Source organism: Odocoileus virginianus, chromosome 8, assembly GCF_023699985.2.
Source record: "Odocoileus virginianus isolate 20LAN1187 ecotype Illinois chromosome 8, Ovbor_1.2, whole genome shotgun sequence".
Taxonomy (NCBI): Eukaryota; Metazoa; Chordata; class Mammalia; order Artiodactyla; family Cervidae; genus Odocoileus; species Odocoileus virginianus.
Genome location: NC_069681.1, coordinates 17,686,666 through 17,699,919, shown reverse-complemented (window position 1 = coordinate 17,699,919; position 13,254 = coordinate 17,686,666). Strand labels below are relative to the sequence as shown.

General features: G+C 35.3%; 1 protein-coding gene across 8 annotated transcripts in view; it reads right to left on the bottom strand.

Annotated features, from left to right (window-relative positions):
* FNDC3A (fibronectin type III domain containing 3A) overlaps positions 1-13,254 on the bottom strand; it is a 109,762-nt gene that overhangs the window by 22,976 nt on the left and 73,532 nt on the right. For all 8 annotated transcript variants that reach the window (XM_020904033.2, XM_070471244.1, XM_020904032.2 and 5 more), the window contains 7 exons: positions 10,471-10,740; positions 9,316-9,374; positions 7,789-7,946; positions 5,836-5,895; positions 4,463-4,601; positions 2,688-2,741; positions 302-426 (listed from right to left, as the gene is read on the bottom strand). In XM_020904033.2, coding sequence (XP_020759692.2) covers positions 302-426; positions 2,688-2,741; positions 4,463-4,601; positions 5,836-5,895; positions 7,789-7,946; positions 9,316-9,374; positions 10,471-10,740 — 865 coding nt within the window. The remainder of the gene's footprint in view (positions 1-301; positions 427-2,687; positions 2,742-4,462; positions 4,602-5,835; positions 5,896-7,788; positions 7,947-9,315; positions 9,375-10,470; positions 10,741-13,254) is intronic.

The following is a 13,254-nucleotide window of genomic DNA, read 5'->3' as shown; positions in this document are numbered from 1 at the left end:
GATAAATGACATTTTTGGTGAAAATGATAAATTTGATAATGAATTATACTCCAATAATGTATCTTTGATGTGATAATAGCTTTATGGTAACTAGGTCAGATACCTAACGATGAATTATTATTTTTAAAAACTGCCATTTACATAATTAAATTTCTCTTATAGCTTTTGCTAGGTTAATAACGTGTTAATCGTATCAATAAAGTGATAATAGACTAAGGCAGAATTTTCAGTGGTTAATTTGGACTGTAAATAATTTATACAAATGAACAGTCTAAAATATCTATATTAAAATGCATCTTACCTTGTACCATAATCATTTTTGGCTGATAGTCTAAATTTACAACCCATTGCTGGTGACAGTTTAGTAATTTTAAATTGCTTCTGTAAGCCCATATAACACTGACAAAAGTCTCCATTTCCTTTTCCCTAAAAGAAAGTTTTTATACATCAATGTACATTAATGTAAACAGATATCCACATTAATTCCTGACAGCAACATATTAGCTAGTATACATTTAAAGTCATCTTTGTTACATATACGTCATGAATCTCAAGAAAAGGTTGAGATAACACATCCTTTACATAATACTCATTGTTAATTAATGCAAAATTAAAAAACCAAAGAGTAGGCATCTCTGTATAGCTTCTTGAACTAAACATCCCATTTTAGAGCTGATGGTAATCCTCTGGCTTTTAATAAAAGAAACTCTTTCTGGGTATGGACCCCACAACTCTATGGAAGGACTGGTAATGGTAGAAATAGATTGATCTTCAACATGAGTATCTGGCTGCTCTCCTTAACCTATGCATCTTCAAACCACCTGGACAGCTGCTAAACATCCTTAAAGACTTTGATGCTACTACTGATTAGATTTAACACTGAAAAAGTATAAATAGATAGAAAAACTCCATTATATGTATTAAGATGGGAGGGAGAAAAGTTTGCAGTTCAGGACAAGTGAAGAGTTTTAGAAATTTAAGTGTTATATAACATCTACAAATTTCTCATTTTCTACCCATTTCTCTTTATTGTGTGGTAGAGGTAAAGGATAGGGCTTCCCAGGTGGCGCTAGTGGTGAAGAACCCGCATGCCAATGGAGGAGACATAAGAGATGCGAGTTCAATCCCTGGGTCGGGAAGGTCTCCTGGAGAAGGGCGTGGCAACCCACTCCAGTATTCTTGCCTGGAGAATCTCTTCAACTGAGGACCCCTGCAGGTGGGCTACAGTCCATAGTGTCACAAAAAGTCAAAGTGACTTAAAACACACACACACACACACACACACACACACACACGTAAAGGGTGGTTAGAACAACCTCTGTCATAGAAAATCTTTAGTCTGAATTTGGTTGCTTTGTTCAACTCTAATGTTAGTATTAATAATGTTTATAGTTTATTCTATTGAGTTATCTAAATAGAAATTCATATCATCTCTAAACAATGATAATTTTGTTCCCCAGGCCAGCCACCATAGCTCTACCTCTTTTTTTTGACACTCTTTAGCTGTAATTTCCTGAGTAATGTCAAATAAAGGTGGCAAAAACTGGTAACTTTGACTTATTTTTGCTTGGCTAGAAATGCTTTTATTGTTTAGTGATAGTACTTCACTTAATACAAAACTATCAAATAAGGGATTACTCTTTTATTCCTAATTTGAGTTTTAAATGAAACTGGTAATAAATTTTATCAAATACTTGTCATAATTTATCAAGATGATATAGTTTTTCTTCTCAATTACTCTGATACTGCAACAGATTGCCTAATTCTGTATTCACTTAGAACTTCTGGAATAAAACTTCCTTGGGTTGCACCTCATTACTGTTTTAATATATGGCTGGAATTTCTTCTACTCCCTCTGGACCCTCCTCTTTGCTGCAGTGAAGCAGCAGGGCAAAAAGAGAACATGACAAATGACAGTAAAACAAAGTACTAAATAGTAAAGCCCAAGATGCTTGCTGTGGTAGGCCCCCAAAGGTACCCAGATCCTGACCCCTGGAACATGTGAATATGACCTCAGATGGCAGCACAGGCTGTATAAATGTGGTGAAAGTCAGGCTCCTGAGATGGAGAGATTATGCTGGGTCATCTGGGTGCATTGTCAGTGGAATTACAAGTATCTTTTCTAAAGGGAGGCAGAGAAGGACCTGAAGATGGTCATGTGATAAGGGCAGCAGGGGGAGAAAAGGCAATCTGATGTGGCCATGAACCAAGTAATGAGGAAGCCTCCAGGAGCTGGAGAAGGCCAGGCAATGGGTTCTCCTCTAGAGTCCCTGGAGTAAGCAGGGCTCAGGTGCCACCCTGACTCTGGCCCAGTGAAAGCCATTTTGGGTTTCTGATTTCTAGAATTTTAAGAATAAAAGTGTTGTTTTGAGGTGCCCAGTTTGTGGTAATTTGTTAAAGCAGTCACAGTAAACAAACATGCTTGCCTTTAAGGCTGATGTGAAAGAAAATATTCCATTAAGTTAATTAACCAAGTGATTGCTTTGACGGTTGGTTTAGTTGGAAAATCTAAAACATCAGGAGGTCTGGTCAGTAACATTTTCTAAGAACACCATCAACTGACTCAAGCACCACATGAGATCATTCATATTGTTTTTAAAGAGGAAAAAATTATTTAACAGAAAGGCATTTGTGCCTGAAGGTATACATACATTTTAGACTAATTTAAAAAGTTCAAATGTACTTACCTCATCCCATTCTAAAATAAAACTTTGGATTTTAGAGCCATTGTCACTAGGTGCCTAAAACAAACACCAAAAACAAAACAAAACAAAACAAAACCCAAAATGAGTACAAGTTAGTACTTTCATAAAAGGTATTGGTGATGATCTAATCTAAGGCATCTATTATGCTATAGATGTTCTCTGGGATTACAGACATAGATGTACATCCTATAATCCTTTTAACTGCCAGAAAAGAAAACAAAGCATGAGGCTACTCAGATATTTCTGAATTCTGAACAATCTCTTTTATCAAGAACTATCTTTTATCAGAAAGTTTATCATCTTTAAGCTTCTGGGATAGATCCTGTCATTTTCATTAAAACTCAGCTTATCAATACAGTCTGCAAGTGATACCATGTAATACACTAAAACGTAAAAGAGCAAGTGTGCTGACAGGAACTCCAAGGGCGCATACTATCTGGATCTCCACTTCTAGGCTCCACGTGTTGACTGCCTAAGACTGTTAATTCATCAATCTGTTACTTTTCAGAGGTGAAAATTTCAGTTCTAGTCATTTCCCCCCAGGATTTGGTCACTCCAGAACTAAAGAATTTCACCTTTATTTCAGAACACGAAAAATTGTATTTTTTCTCCAGGACTTTTTTTTTGAGAGCCTATGATTATTTAAATTTTTTTTCTGTTTTTTTACATCCTCTTTTTGGCAATTTCTTTAATTAATTGGAGGATAATTGCTTTACAATATTGTGTTGGTTTCTTCCTCCAGGACTTTTGAACGTATTCCTGGATATCCATATAGATGAATATCTGTTTATAATTATTATAGCCTAGAACCTGATTCCATTTTCCAAGGTTATCAGTGGTATAATTTTAACAGTGTATTCCCCTAAATGCAACTACTATGCAATTTGGGAAAGACTGTACTTAATTTTATTCAGAAATTTACCAAGACTGTGTTACGATTTCAGAAAATCATGTCACTGATGACAACAATGCCTGTTTTATCTAGGATCCAATTCTATCTAGTGTCTATCCACTTTATTACATCTTCTTGTGTAATATTGGGTCCAAATAATTATACACTAAAAAAAATATAAAGAAACTGCCTTTTGATGCAGGAGATGTAAGAGACGTGGATTTGATCCCTGGGTTGGTTAGATCCCCTGGAGGAGGGCATGGCAAACCACTCCAGTATTCTTGTCTGGAGAATCCCATAGACAGTTCATGGGGTTGCAAAGAGACATGACTGAAATGACACAGCATGCATTCTATTAGAAATAACTTTATTACTCCTTTATGGCATCATATTAGTATTTGGGTTAAGTTATTATGAATCTCATTTTAGGATAAAATTCAGGATATAAAGGTATTACTACAAAATATAGAAAGCAGCCTGAGAACACATTGCAGTGTCATCACACATTCAGCAAAGGACTGCTAATTTAAGCCAATCTTTTGTTATATTTATGTTACATAAATGTTATATTTTTCTGTTTCTGTTTAGTTTTATGTTTCTGTTATATGTATGTTATATATAACATATAATTTATTTGTAACAATGTTCCTGTTATATTTATGTTACATTTATATTGTGTTATGTAAGAAAAACTGATAAGAGTGTTATTTTAGGATACAAGGAACAATGCCTATTTAATATACCGTGAAGAGCAAGAGCAAGTTAGCTTAAACCTCTTTTTGTCTCTGAAAACAAATGAAGTTTAATAGTACAGGGAAAAAAAAAAGGAAACAAATGTCCAGTTGGAAACACTCTATAGTCTTACCTTCCACTGCAAAGTAAGTGAATTTTTGGTCCGATTGGCTATCCTTGGTGGGTTAGGTATGTCAGGTTCACAGCTCAAGGTGGTAAAGGTTTCAGCTTCGGAAGGAGTTCCCTTTATAGAATTGTATTCTGCCTGGACTCTGTGGTGATAAAATAAATAGTTTTATCCTGCAGAATCACTGTCCTACCATTCTATAGCATCACCTTTAAGTATGTGCAAGTCAGTGAAGTGCCCTCTAAATGTTCTATCGAGAAATACGCATATCAGAAGTAAAGGGTAACGCTTAAAAAAAAAGAAAAATAGAATAAAACAGTGGCTTTCATATTTTTCTAACTGCTCAAAGTAAGAAATACGTTTTAAACTATGACTGTCTCTGCAATATGTATTTATACATATGCGCACATATACCTCACACACACACATACATGAACACACACAACAAAAGTAGTATTCTGAAACAATATCCTTAATTGGATAATATACTGATATTTTCTATTCCATTTGATTATATTTAATTAAAAAAATTCTGACTATAACCCACAAAATTAATTTCATGATTCAATGGTGGTTACAATCCACAGTTTGAAAAATATTAGGCTGGATAATACTTAGGGTTCATCCACAGAGAGTATAATTGAAGACAGTTTAATAGTTTAATAGGATAATCTCAAGTACAAGTGTTCTTTTTAAAAATAGGTGACTGAATAAACTGTTATATGAGTCCCAGCTGGGGAGGCCCTATAGTCTAAAAAATAATTTTGTGAAATCATAATAGAAGAACTGTGCAGAGTAAAACAGTAGTATCTAAGCTGTCCCAACTAAGTGTTATGAAATTCTAAGTTTTAATATTCCAAACTCTTACAAAATAGGATGGAATAAATATACATTAAGTGGCAATTATTATTTATGATTTTGCTTTGTAAAAATTTCAAAAGCTGGCACAGTCTTCCAGTGCTAAATCAGGTATTACAGATATAGTGTACATATTATCTGTCAATTCAGTTCAGTTCAGTCGCTCAGTCGTGTCCGACTCTTTGTGACACCATGGACTGCAGCACGCCAGGCCTCCCTGTCCATCACTAACTCTCAGAGTTTACACAAACTCATGTCCATTGAGTCGGTGATGTGTATTCATTCTAATCCCTAGGTCCTACAAACCAGGCCATTTACCCTTCAATATAACATTTAAGTTAAATGTCTTTTTGGGAAATGTGTTGATAATTATAGTAAAAGAAAAATCAAAATCCACAAACTCCATGTTTTTAATCCAAAATTAATACTGAAACTATATTCTAGACTTTTAAGGAAATCATTAAAAACAAACCCTATGCTACAATATATCACATAAAAGTAGCATACAGGAAATTCCTTACTTTGCGTGGTAATCTGTAGCTGGTTTGAGATCATTTAAAGTGACACTGGTTTCTTCTCCTCTGGGGGGAAAAAAGGTAACATATCATTATTTGATAAATATAGCATTTTTTAGAGAATGTGTGTTATGTATACTACAGTTTGTGGTATTTTATGCAATTATACTGCTTCTAACTTTCCCAACAGTAACCACATTCAGACTGTATCAATAAGCAATTTGCATATTTAGGATATATGCCACACTTAGGTATGTACCTGCATAACACATGTGCTAAGTAAATGAACTGTATATATAAGACTTTGTATGTGTATGTGTGTACTTAGGGTAGATATTTAGTTTAACTGAAGAAATGGAACCATTTTCAGTTACTGGCATATAGTTAAAATGCTAAGTAACACATGAAATCAAAACTGAAATCAAAACTATCAAATTTTTACAAGGAGTCTGCCACTATTGGATTTTATTTAAAATATAATGTGAAACTTTATTTAAAATGTTACAATTTAATGAGTAGGTTTCTAAAAAGTGAATCACAATTTAAGGTAAAGCATTTTTTGTAGCCACTATTACATTTTCAAATATAATAGCACATATTTTCTTAAATAATTATTTGCTACCGCTATTATTTAGGCATGTAGCCAACAAGTTAGCCTGTTTTCTCTTCCTTTTCTTTTAAATCACTGTTTTTTGTTCCATTTCCTTCAGTCAAGTTTCTCTCCTCTCCACTTAATGGATTTCTTCCTCCCACCCCCCTCCTACTTTCCTTCCAGGTATCCTATTTCTCAAATCAAAGCCAGTGAATAGTATGAGAAAGGAAACAGGTCTCACTGATGGAAGGACACCTTACTGAATCAGGGCAGTTGTAGCAGCAGCCTCAGAAAGAGGCTTTAATTGGCACAGGATAACGAGGTGACTGAGGCTGACTAATGTCCCTCCTGTGCTCTCTGGTCAGGCTGCAAATGGAGATAAACTCTTTCCCTTAGGAAGCAGTCATATCAAACTAGAACAGCCACTAACACAAAAAAGAAGCCTTTACTTTGATGGTCCTTTACTCTCTATTTACCCCATAGGTAGGTTTGCTCTTTTAAGAAAATGAAATACAATACACACAAGGGAGTCTCCAACAAACAGGAGGAGACCTTGTTACTAGATGACAGTCACTGAAGCAGTTTCACTTTCCCTTCTTCCCCACACTAGCTATTTTTTCTTAAAAATACACCAAGAAGGTTGATTTATCCAGTGTTTTGTGTTAATAACGATCATTCAAATGGCTAACCACGTCCTGCTTTACAATCTTCCTGGTAAAGTTACATAACAGTAATTGATTTTACTCTTTTTCACCAGAATAAACAATTTCTATATGAACAAGAACAGAAAAATAATTTATTTTACAGCTGTCAATCACAAAGTCACAATTTTAGCCACTGACACTTTCTGTTTGTTGGGGTATAATACAGTTTTGAACCAAGAAAAGAGAACTATGGCATTTTCAATACACAAATGAGGAACAATGGTACTAAATTCATTTCACAATAGCACAAGAGGTTGTATATGTAAGAATGAAATCCAACTCGCTAGAAGAGCAACAGTGCATGAGTTCACAATGTAAGAATTCTCCGTTTCTGGTCCTGGCTTCTACATACTACATACTACAATTTATATTTATGTCTCAGGAATATGTGGATAGTGAAATATCTATTAGGGAGCCTATTGAAAAAAAAAACAAAAACGCTGAATGTGGCCAATGAAAGTGAGTTATTCCAAGGGAGTTGTAGACAGAAATGTGAACCAGCTGGCATATGGACTATTTACATTGAAATCAGTATCAATGGTCAACTTATAGATTCAAAATAAAAGCATGAAGAGGGAAAACAGCACAGAATTAGTATTAAGCTCTTTATGATAAACCATTAACTTACATAACGGGAAGGAGTAAAACAAAACAAATACCTACGCAAATACACTTTTGTATTTCCCATCTTTTCCAGTGCTTGAGAGCAGAATTTCATAACCATAGAGCTCTGGTACAGTAGTCTCATCTGTTTCACCATTTATGAGGCTGGAAGGTGGTGACCAGGTAAGAACTACTGTCCTTGCCTGGATGTCTGAGGCCTGCAAAAACATAATATTTAAAAGCTCTATGAAACAACTGTAATGTGCACAACAAACAGCACAAAATCTAATATGGTTTCAAGATTAAATAAAATTTATCTGTAGTTATTTACATAAAATGATTCACCAATAGAAACCTGCCCATTTGTAAATGAGATACAATTTGCCATGAAAGGGTAGATGAGTTCGACAAAGTTCAAAGACCATTTTTTTGGCTGTTTAAAACGATTAGTGTAAACATCATATACAGTTGAAAGAATGGCAGAAAAAACTCACTTGTAACATACTTGAAAGGATTCATTTCCTCACTTTAGAAAATGTCTAACAATAAGAAAAAGACCAAAACCTTAAGAGAAAAATGAGCAAAAGACTGGGACTGTCCAAAGAAATATAATTGAATCGTATTTAAAAAAAATATATCTAACTACCTTCATAATTAAACAATCTGTACAGAGCATAACTTTCTCCTCTTTTCACTTGTGTAAGTTTTTAACTGAGAAATAAGACCTCACCATTTCAGAAAAGTTTGTATTTCTTTTGATTACTAGTGAAGAACTCTTTGGGGTCTTAATGGGTCTAAAAATTCAGTTTGTATGAGCATTTTACTTAGTATTAATCTTTTATCTGATGGAAATATTTTTCCTATCAGAATGATAGCCTTTATTTAGGCTATTTTAAAACACACAGAAGCTTTTCAGATGGCGCTAGTGGTAAAGAACCCGCCTGCCAATGCAGGGATGCAGGTTCGGCCCGTGGGCCAGGAAGATCCCCTGGAGGAGGGCATGGCAACCCACTCCAGTATTCTTGCCTGGAGAATCCCACGGACAGAGAAGCCTGGTGGGCTATAGCCACAGGGTCACAGAGTTGTACACGACTGAAGTGACTTAGCATGCACGCATGCAAAATACACAGAAAATTTTATGGAGCCAGTTTTGCTGTCATACATTTTTCTGATTTCTTCTATTACATCTGCACACAAATAGCATTGGGAAATACTAACTTTCTTCTATGGTTTGATTTTAACTCTTTTTGCAACTGGAGTTAATTGGATGTACTTTACATGGAAATAACAAATTTTTTTCTTTAAATGATAATCAGTTGTACCTACACTCGTCATTAGATCTTTGCCCAGTCCAGTGATTTTGAATGTCATTGAGCATATACTAAAACCTTGTTTAAAAAATGAATTGCTGGTTGAGTATCCTGCCACACTGATTAACAGCCTCGCTCTCCTATGTCAGATCTGTACTGATCTATTATTACTGATCTCACATTCCTTACATATAAATTTTAAGTAAGCCCTGAACCTACCAAAATCCTATGTGAATATACTAAATGTAAATGTCAAGAAAATACATGTGATACTTACCACTGGTTTGACAATGTTGGAAAGAAGTGCTTCAAAAGCTTTAGTTTCTTCATCTTTTTCTTAAAAAAAAAAAAAAAAAAAAAAAAAATTTTTTGGGGGGGCAATTAAAAAAAAAAACAACTTAAATGCAATATACTGCTCCCTTCACAATATGTCTTCTAAAACATGTAACAAGAGGTTGGAATTTGAGAATTTTATTTTCTAGTTTCTACTCCTTAGTTCATATTCAGCAGTTTGTGGCTTTTTATAGAGTTCTTTTGCCTCAGTTTCTATTTCCCTTTTAACCATAATAACTACTTATAGTACTACTACATATATCCCTTTAAAAAAATAGAGTACTCTCTCTCTTAAAAATCCTTATTTGCCAATCTCATACCTCTTAATGACAAGTTAACTAAGCATTTGTTTCATATATGCCTTAATTGTGGTTCCCAAAATAGGAATATAATTGACTAGATCATAACTTAAAACCACCACTGAAGTATCTGAAACTTTAGCTTAACTCCTCTGAAACACCAATGCTGAAAAGAATGATCAGAAGGTCTCAAAAATATGGGAGAACATTTTAATAAATGTTTATATTACAAGCCAAGAGGCTGTTAAAGCACTAAATGGATGGGAAATAGAAATTTTAAAGAAAAGGAAGTAGTGCTCAGAGTTCATATGGTGGAAGTCACAGGTTAGAGGAAGGATCTAAGGGAAACAGAAAAGAACTTTTGAACAAAGAAAAGGAGAAGACTATATCCTAACTATAATATTTATAGAGTATATAAATGGATTGGTGAACTACATAACTAGTTGCTATCAGGGACTTGTATAAGAAGAAGCTGGAAAGAATAAGAGTTCTGATTAAAAACCAGTTTAGCCTTATTTAGGTTCAGAAAGAAGAAAGGAATCTGAATGAACTTTGAGTTTTCCTATCAAACAAATTTTTCGTGGTTAGTAAAATTTATGATATAGGTGTAAGTATTGATTGAGCTTTCCCAAAATGTAAAAAGAAATACCCTAGTAACAATTCAGGTTCTAAAACTTACCCCTCACATTTAGACAGTGCTATGCTACCAATCTACAGTTTATGTGAAGCATGATGAAATGACTGAAAGGTCAGACTATACTCTTAGTAGGTTAAATGATGAATATATTTTAAATAGTTACCTTCTATTTCTGTATCAATTTGTACACCACCTTTTCCCTTTCCTGACTTGTTCTTCACTGATCCTGTGTTTGTACCACTAGCATTCTGCCCTTTTGTAAGCCCATTATGTTCACTGATAGGAGAAGGGCATTTCTGGGGTGATGATGGTGGACTGCTCATCTTATCTTTCTGTGTTCCTTGGCGATCCTTTAATTTTTTCTGCAAACGTTCATATGTTTTACTAGATCTTTCATCTCTAAAGTTGGACCTTCCATGTGAAGAGTGAGCATCTAAGGAGAAATAAAGTAAAAATCATTTAGAAAAGGTTGCTTTCTTCAAACACATTTATGGCATGAGAAAAGAGTAGGAAATAAATTATCATTATATTATATAAAACTTATAATTCAAAGAAAAATCCTGCACAACACAAAGCTATTTCTGTGTCTCCACTAACTAAAGAGAACCAAGCTTTATGACCTGATTATAATTATAAGCTTACAGATATTTGTTTCCTTCCTCTTTTCTCAAGTATTAATCTCCATAGAAACAGCTTGGTCCTAAGCTATGACTGTCACAGGAGGGGAATAAGACCTGAACTGAGCTGTGTAGAGTTCTTGTATTCTTTTGTAGCCATTAATTTTAGCATCTCTTTCAACTTCAAACATCTCTGAATAACAATGGCTTTTAACAATGTACAATAGTAGTATACTGTAGTAGTTAAGATTTTTCTTATAATTTTCTCACATTTTAAAAAACTAGGTCCTAATTAGGAGTAAAAAAAATGAAAGAGACTGATTTGTAGTGTAAACTCTTGCTATCAAAAGTATGTTCATTGGGCTACTGCACAAGACTTACCTGGGAATTTGTCAGAAATGCAGAAAACCAAACCACACTCAGACCTACAGAATTAAGTCTGAAATAAGTCTGAAATAGACTTATTTCAATAGAAATAGAAACAGCAATAGCTATTATTGCTTATTTCAATAGCAATAGAAGTAAGTCTGAAAAAAATGTAATATATGACATAATATGTAGTATATCTACTACTTGCAGGCTGTGTTGCATAATTTAAAATCTGTATTTAGAGTTATTTCTTCTACAAATTTACTAAGCTTGAATGACAAGTACTGATTAAGTGCGAGGAAAACAGCAATGAAAAAAACAGATTCAGTTCTTCAGGCAATTACAGTTAAATAAGGGAAAAAGACTTCTAAATACACACACACAAAAATCAAGTTGTGTTCAGTTCTGTGAAAGAAACAGGTTTCAGAGATTGACAAGGAAAGGTTATGGGAAGATCTCTGAAAGCTTAAAATCTAAAACAAACAAACAAAAAACCCAAAGCAGCAGCAGCTTGCATGCAAAGGGGGGAAGAGCACTTCTGGGAGAGAGAACACCATGTGTAGAGGCATTGAGGTAAGAAAGAGCTTGGCTCTGAAAAACCGAAGGTGGGAACAAGTAAGACCAGGCAGAGGCCAGAGCAGGATCTTGCCCAGGGCAGTGGCCCCCAGGGGTTGCCTGGCAGCGTGCAGAGATGCTGAGTTGTCCTAGCTGAGCTGGAGGGGGAGGGGCGGAGCTGCCTGCTGCTGGCGGCTGGCAGGTAGGGGGCGGGGCTCCTTCTAACACCCTAGAGCCAGTTCCGCCCTCCACAGTAAAGACTCTTCCTCCTCCCAAGATCAAAGTGTTGAGGTTGAGAGATTCTGGTCAAGGGGAAAGGTTTAGGATTTTATTCTAAATGCAGCGGAAAGTCACTGAACTCTATGAACTAGAAGAATGGTCTGATGTGTATTTTAAATGACTCCTCTGGCTGAGTGTGGATGGTTGCGGGCAGGAATGACAGCAGAGAACCAACTGGAAGGCTGCTGCTGCAGGTGTCCTGACAAGAGGTGATGGTGGACAAAGTCTGAGCAGCAGTGGAGAAAAGTCGTCACATCTGGGAATCTTCTGACAGTAGATACCCACTGATGTGGGGGTTCAAAGAGGAGGAATCAAATTTGGTCATCTGGTTTTCACTTGTGCAAACTGAGTGGACAGTGGTACCATCCATGGAGATGAAGATGACACAGAAAATCAAGTTCAATAATTATGTTTTAAAATACTATAACTGAGATGTATGAGACACTTAAGTGGAGTTATCAAGAAGGCAGTTAGGAGAGTAGACTGGTGGCCTAGTGGTTAGGATTCCAGAGTCCAGGCTTTTAATACCATGGCCTGGATTTAATCCCTGGCTTGGGAATGCAGCACAGTCAAAAAAAAAAAAAAAAAAAACCAAACCACAGACAGAAATAAAAGTCTGGGACTCAGAGGAGAGGTTTTTGACTGAAGATACAAATTAAAAAAAAAACTGTCAGTCTATGGATGGTATTTAAAGCCACAGGAAAGAGTAAGATGATTATCTTGTGTATATGTAGCTGTCTATTCTTCTCAACAATTTATATTAACTCCCTGAGGGTAGAGATTATGTTTTGTTTTCTTTCCCCAGTTTCTTACAGAACCTAGCAATGTTAGTTAGTGGCATCAGAGGCTTCAGAATTTAACAGTAGCATGATCATTCCTGGCTAAAAAATTTCCTCAGAGAGCAGCAGAACAGACAAGTAGACCTCTTGTTTGAATGTGTCCCCAATGAATGTTGCTGCTTGATGTGGGTTACTTTCCCTTCCTGATTTTCTGTTTACTCACCTGCCTTGAAGGGTGGGCATGAAAATGAAATATTTAACATGTTTTTTAAAGTTAATTTTTACTGGAGCATAGTTGATTTACAATGTTGTGTTAGTTTCTGATGTATAGCAAAGTGAATGGGTTAC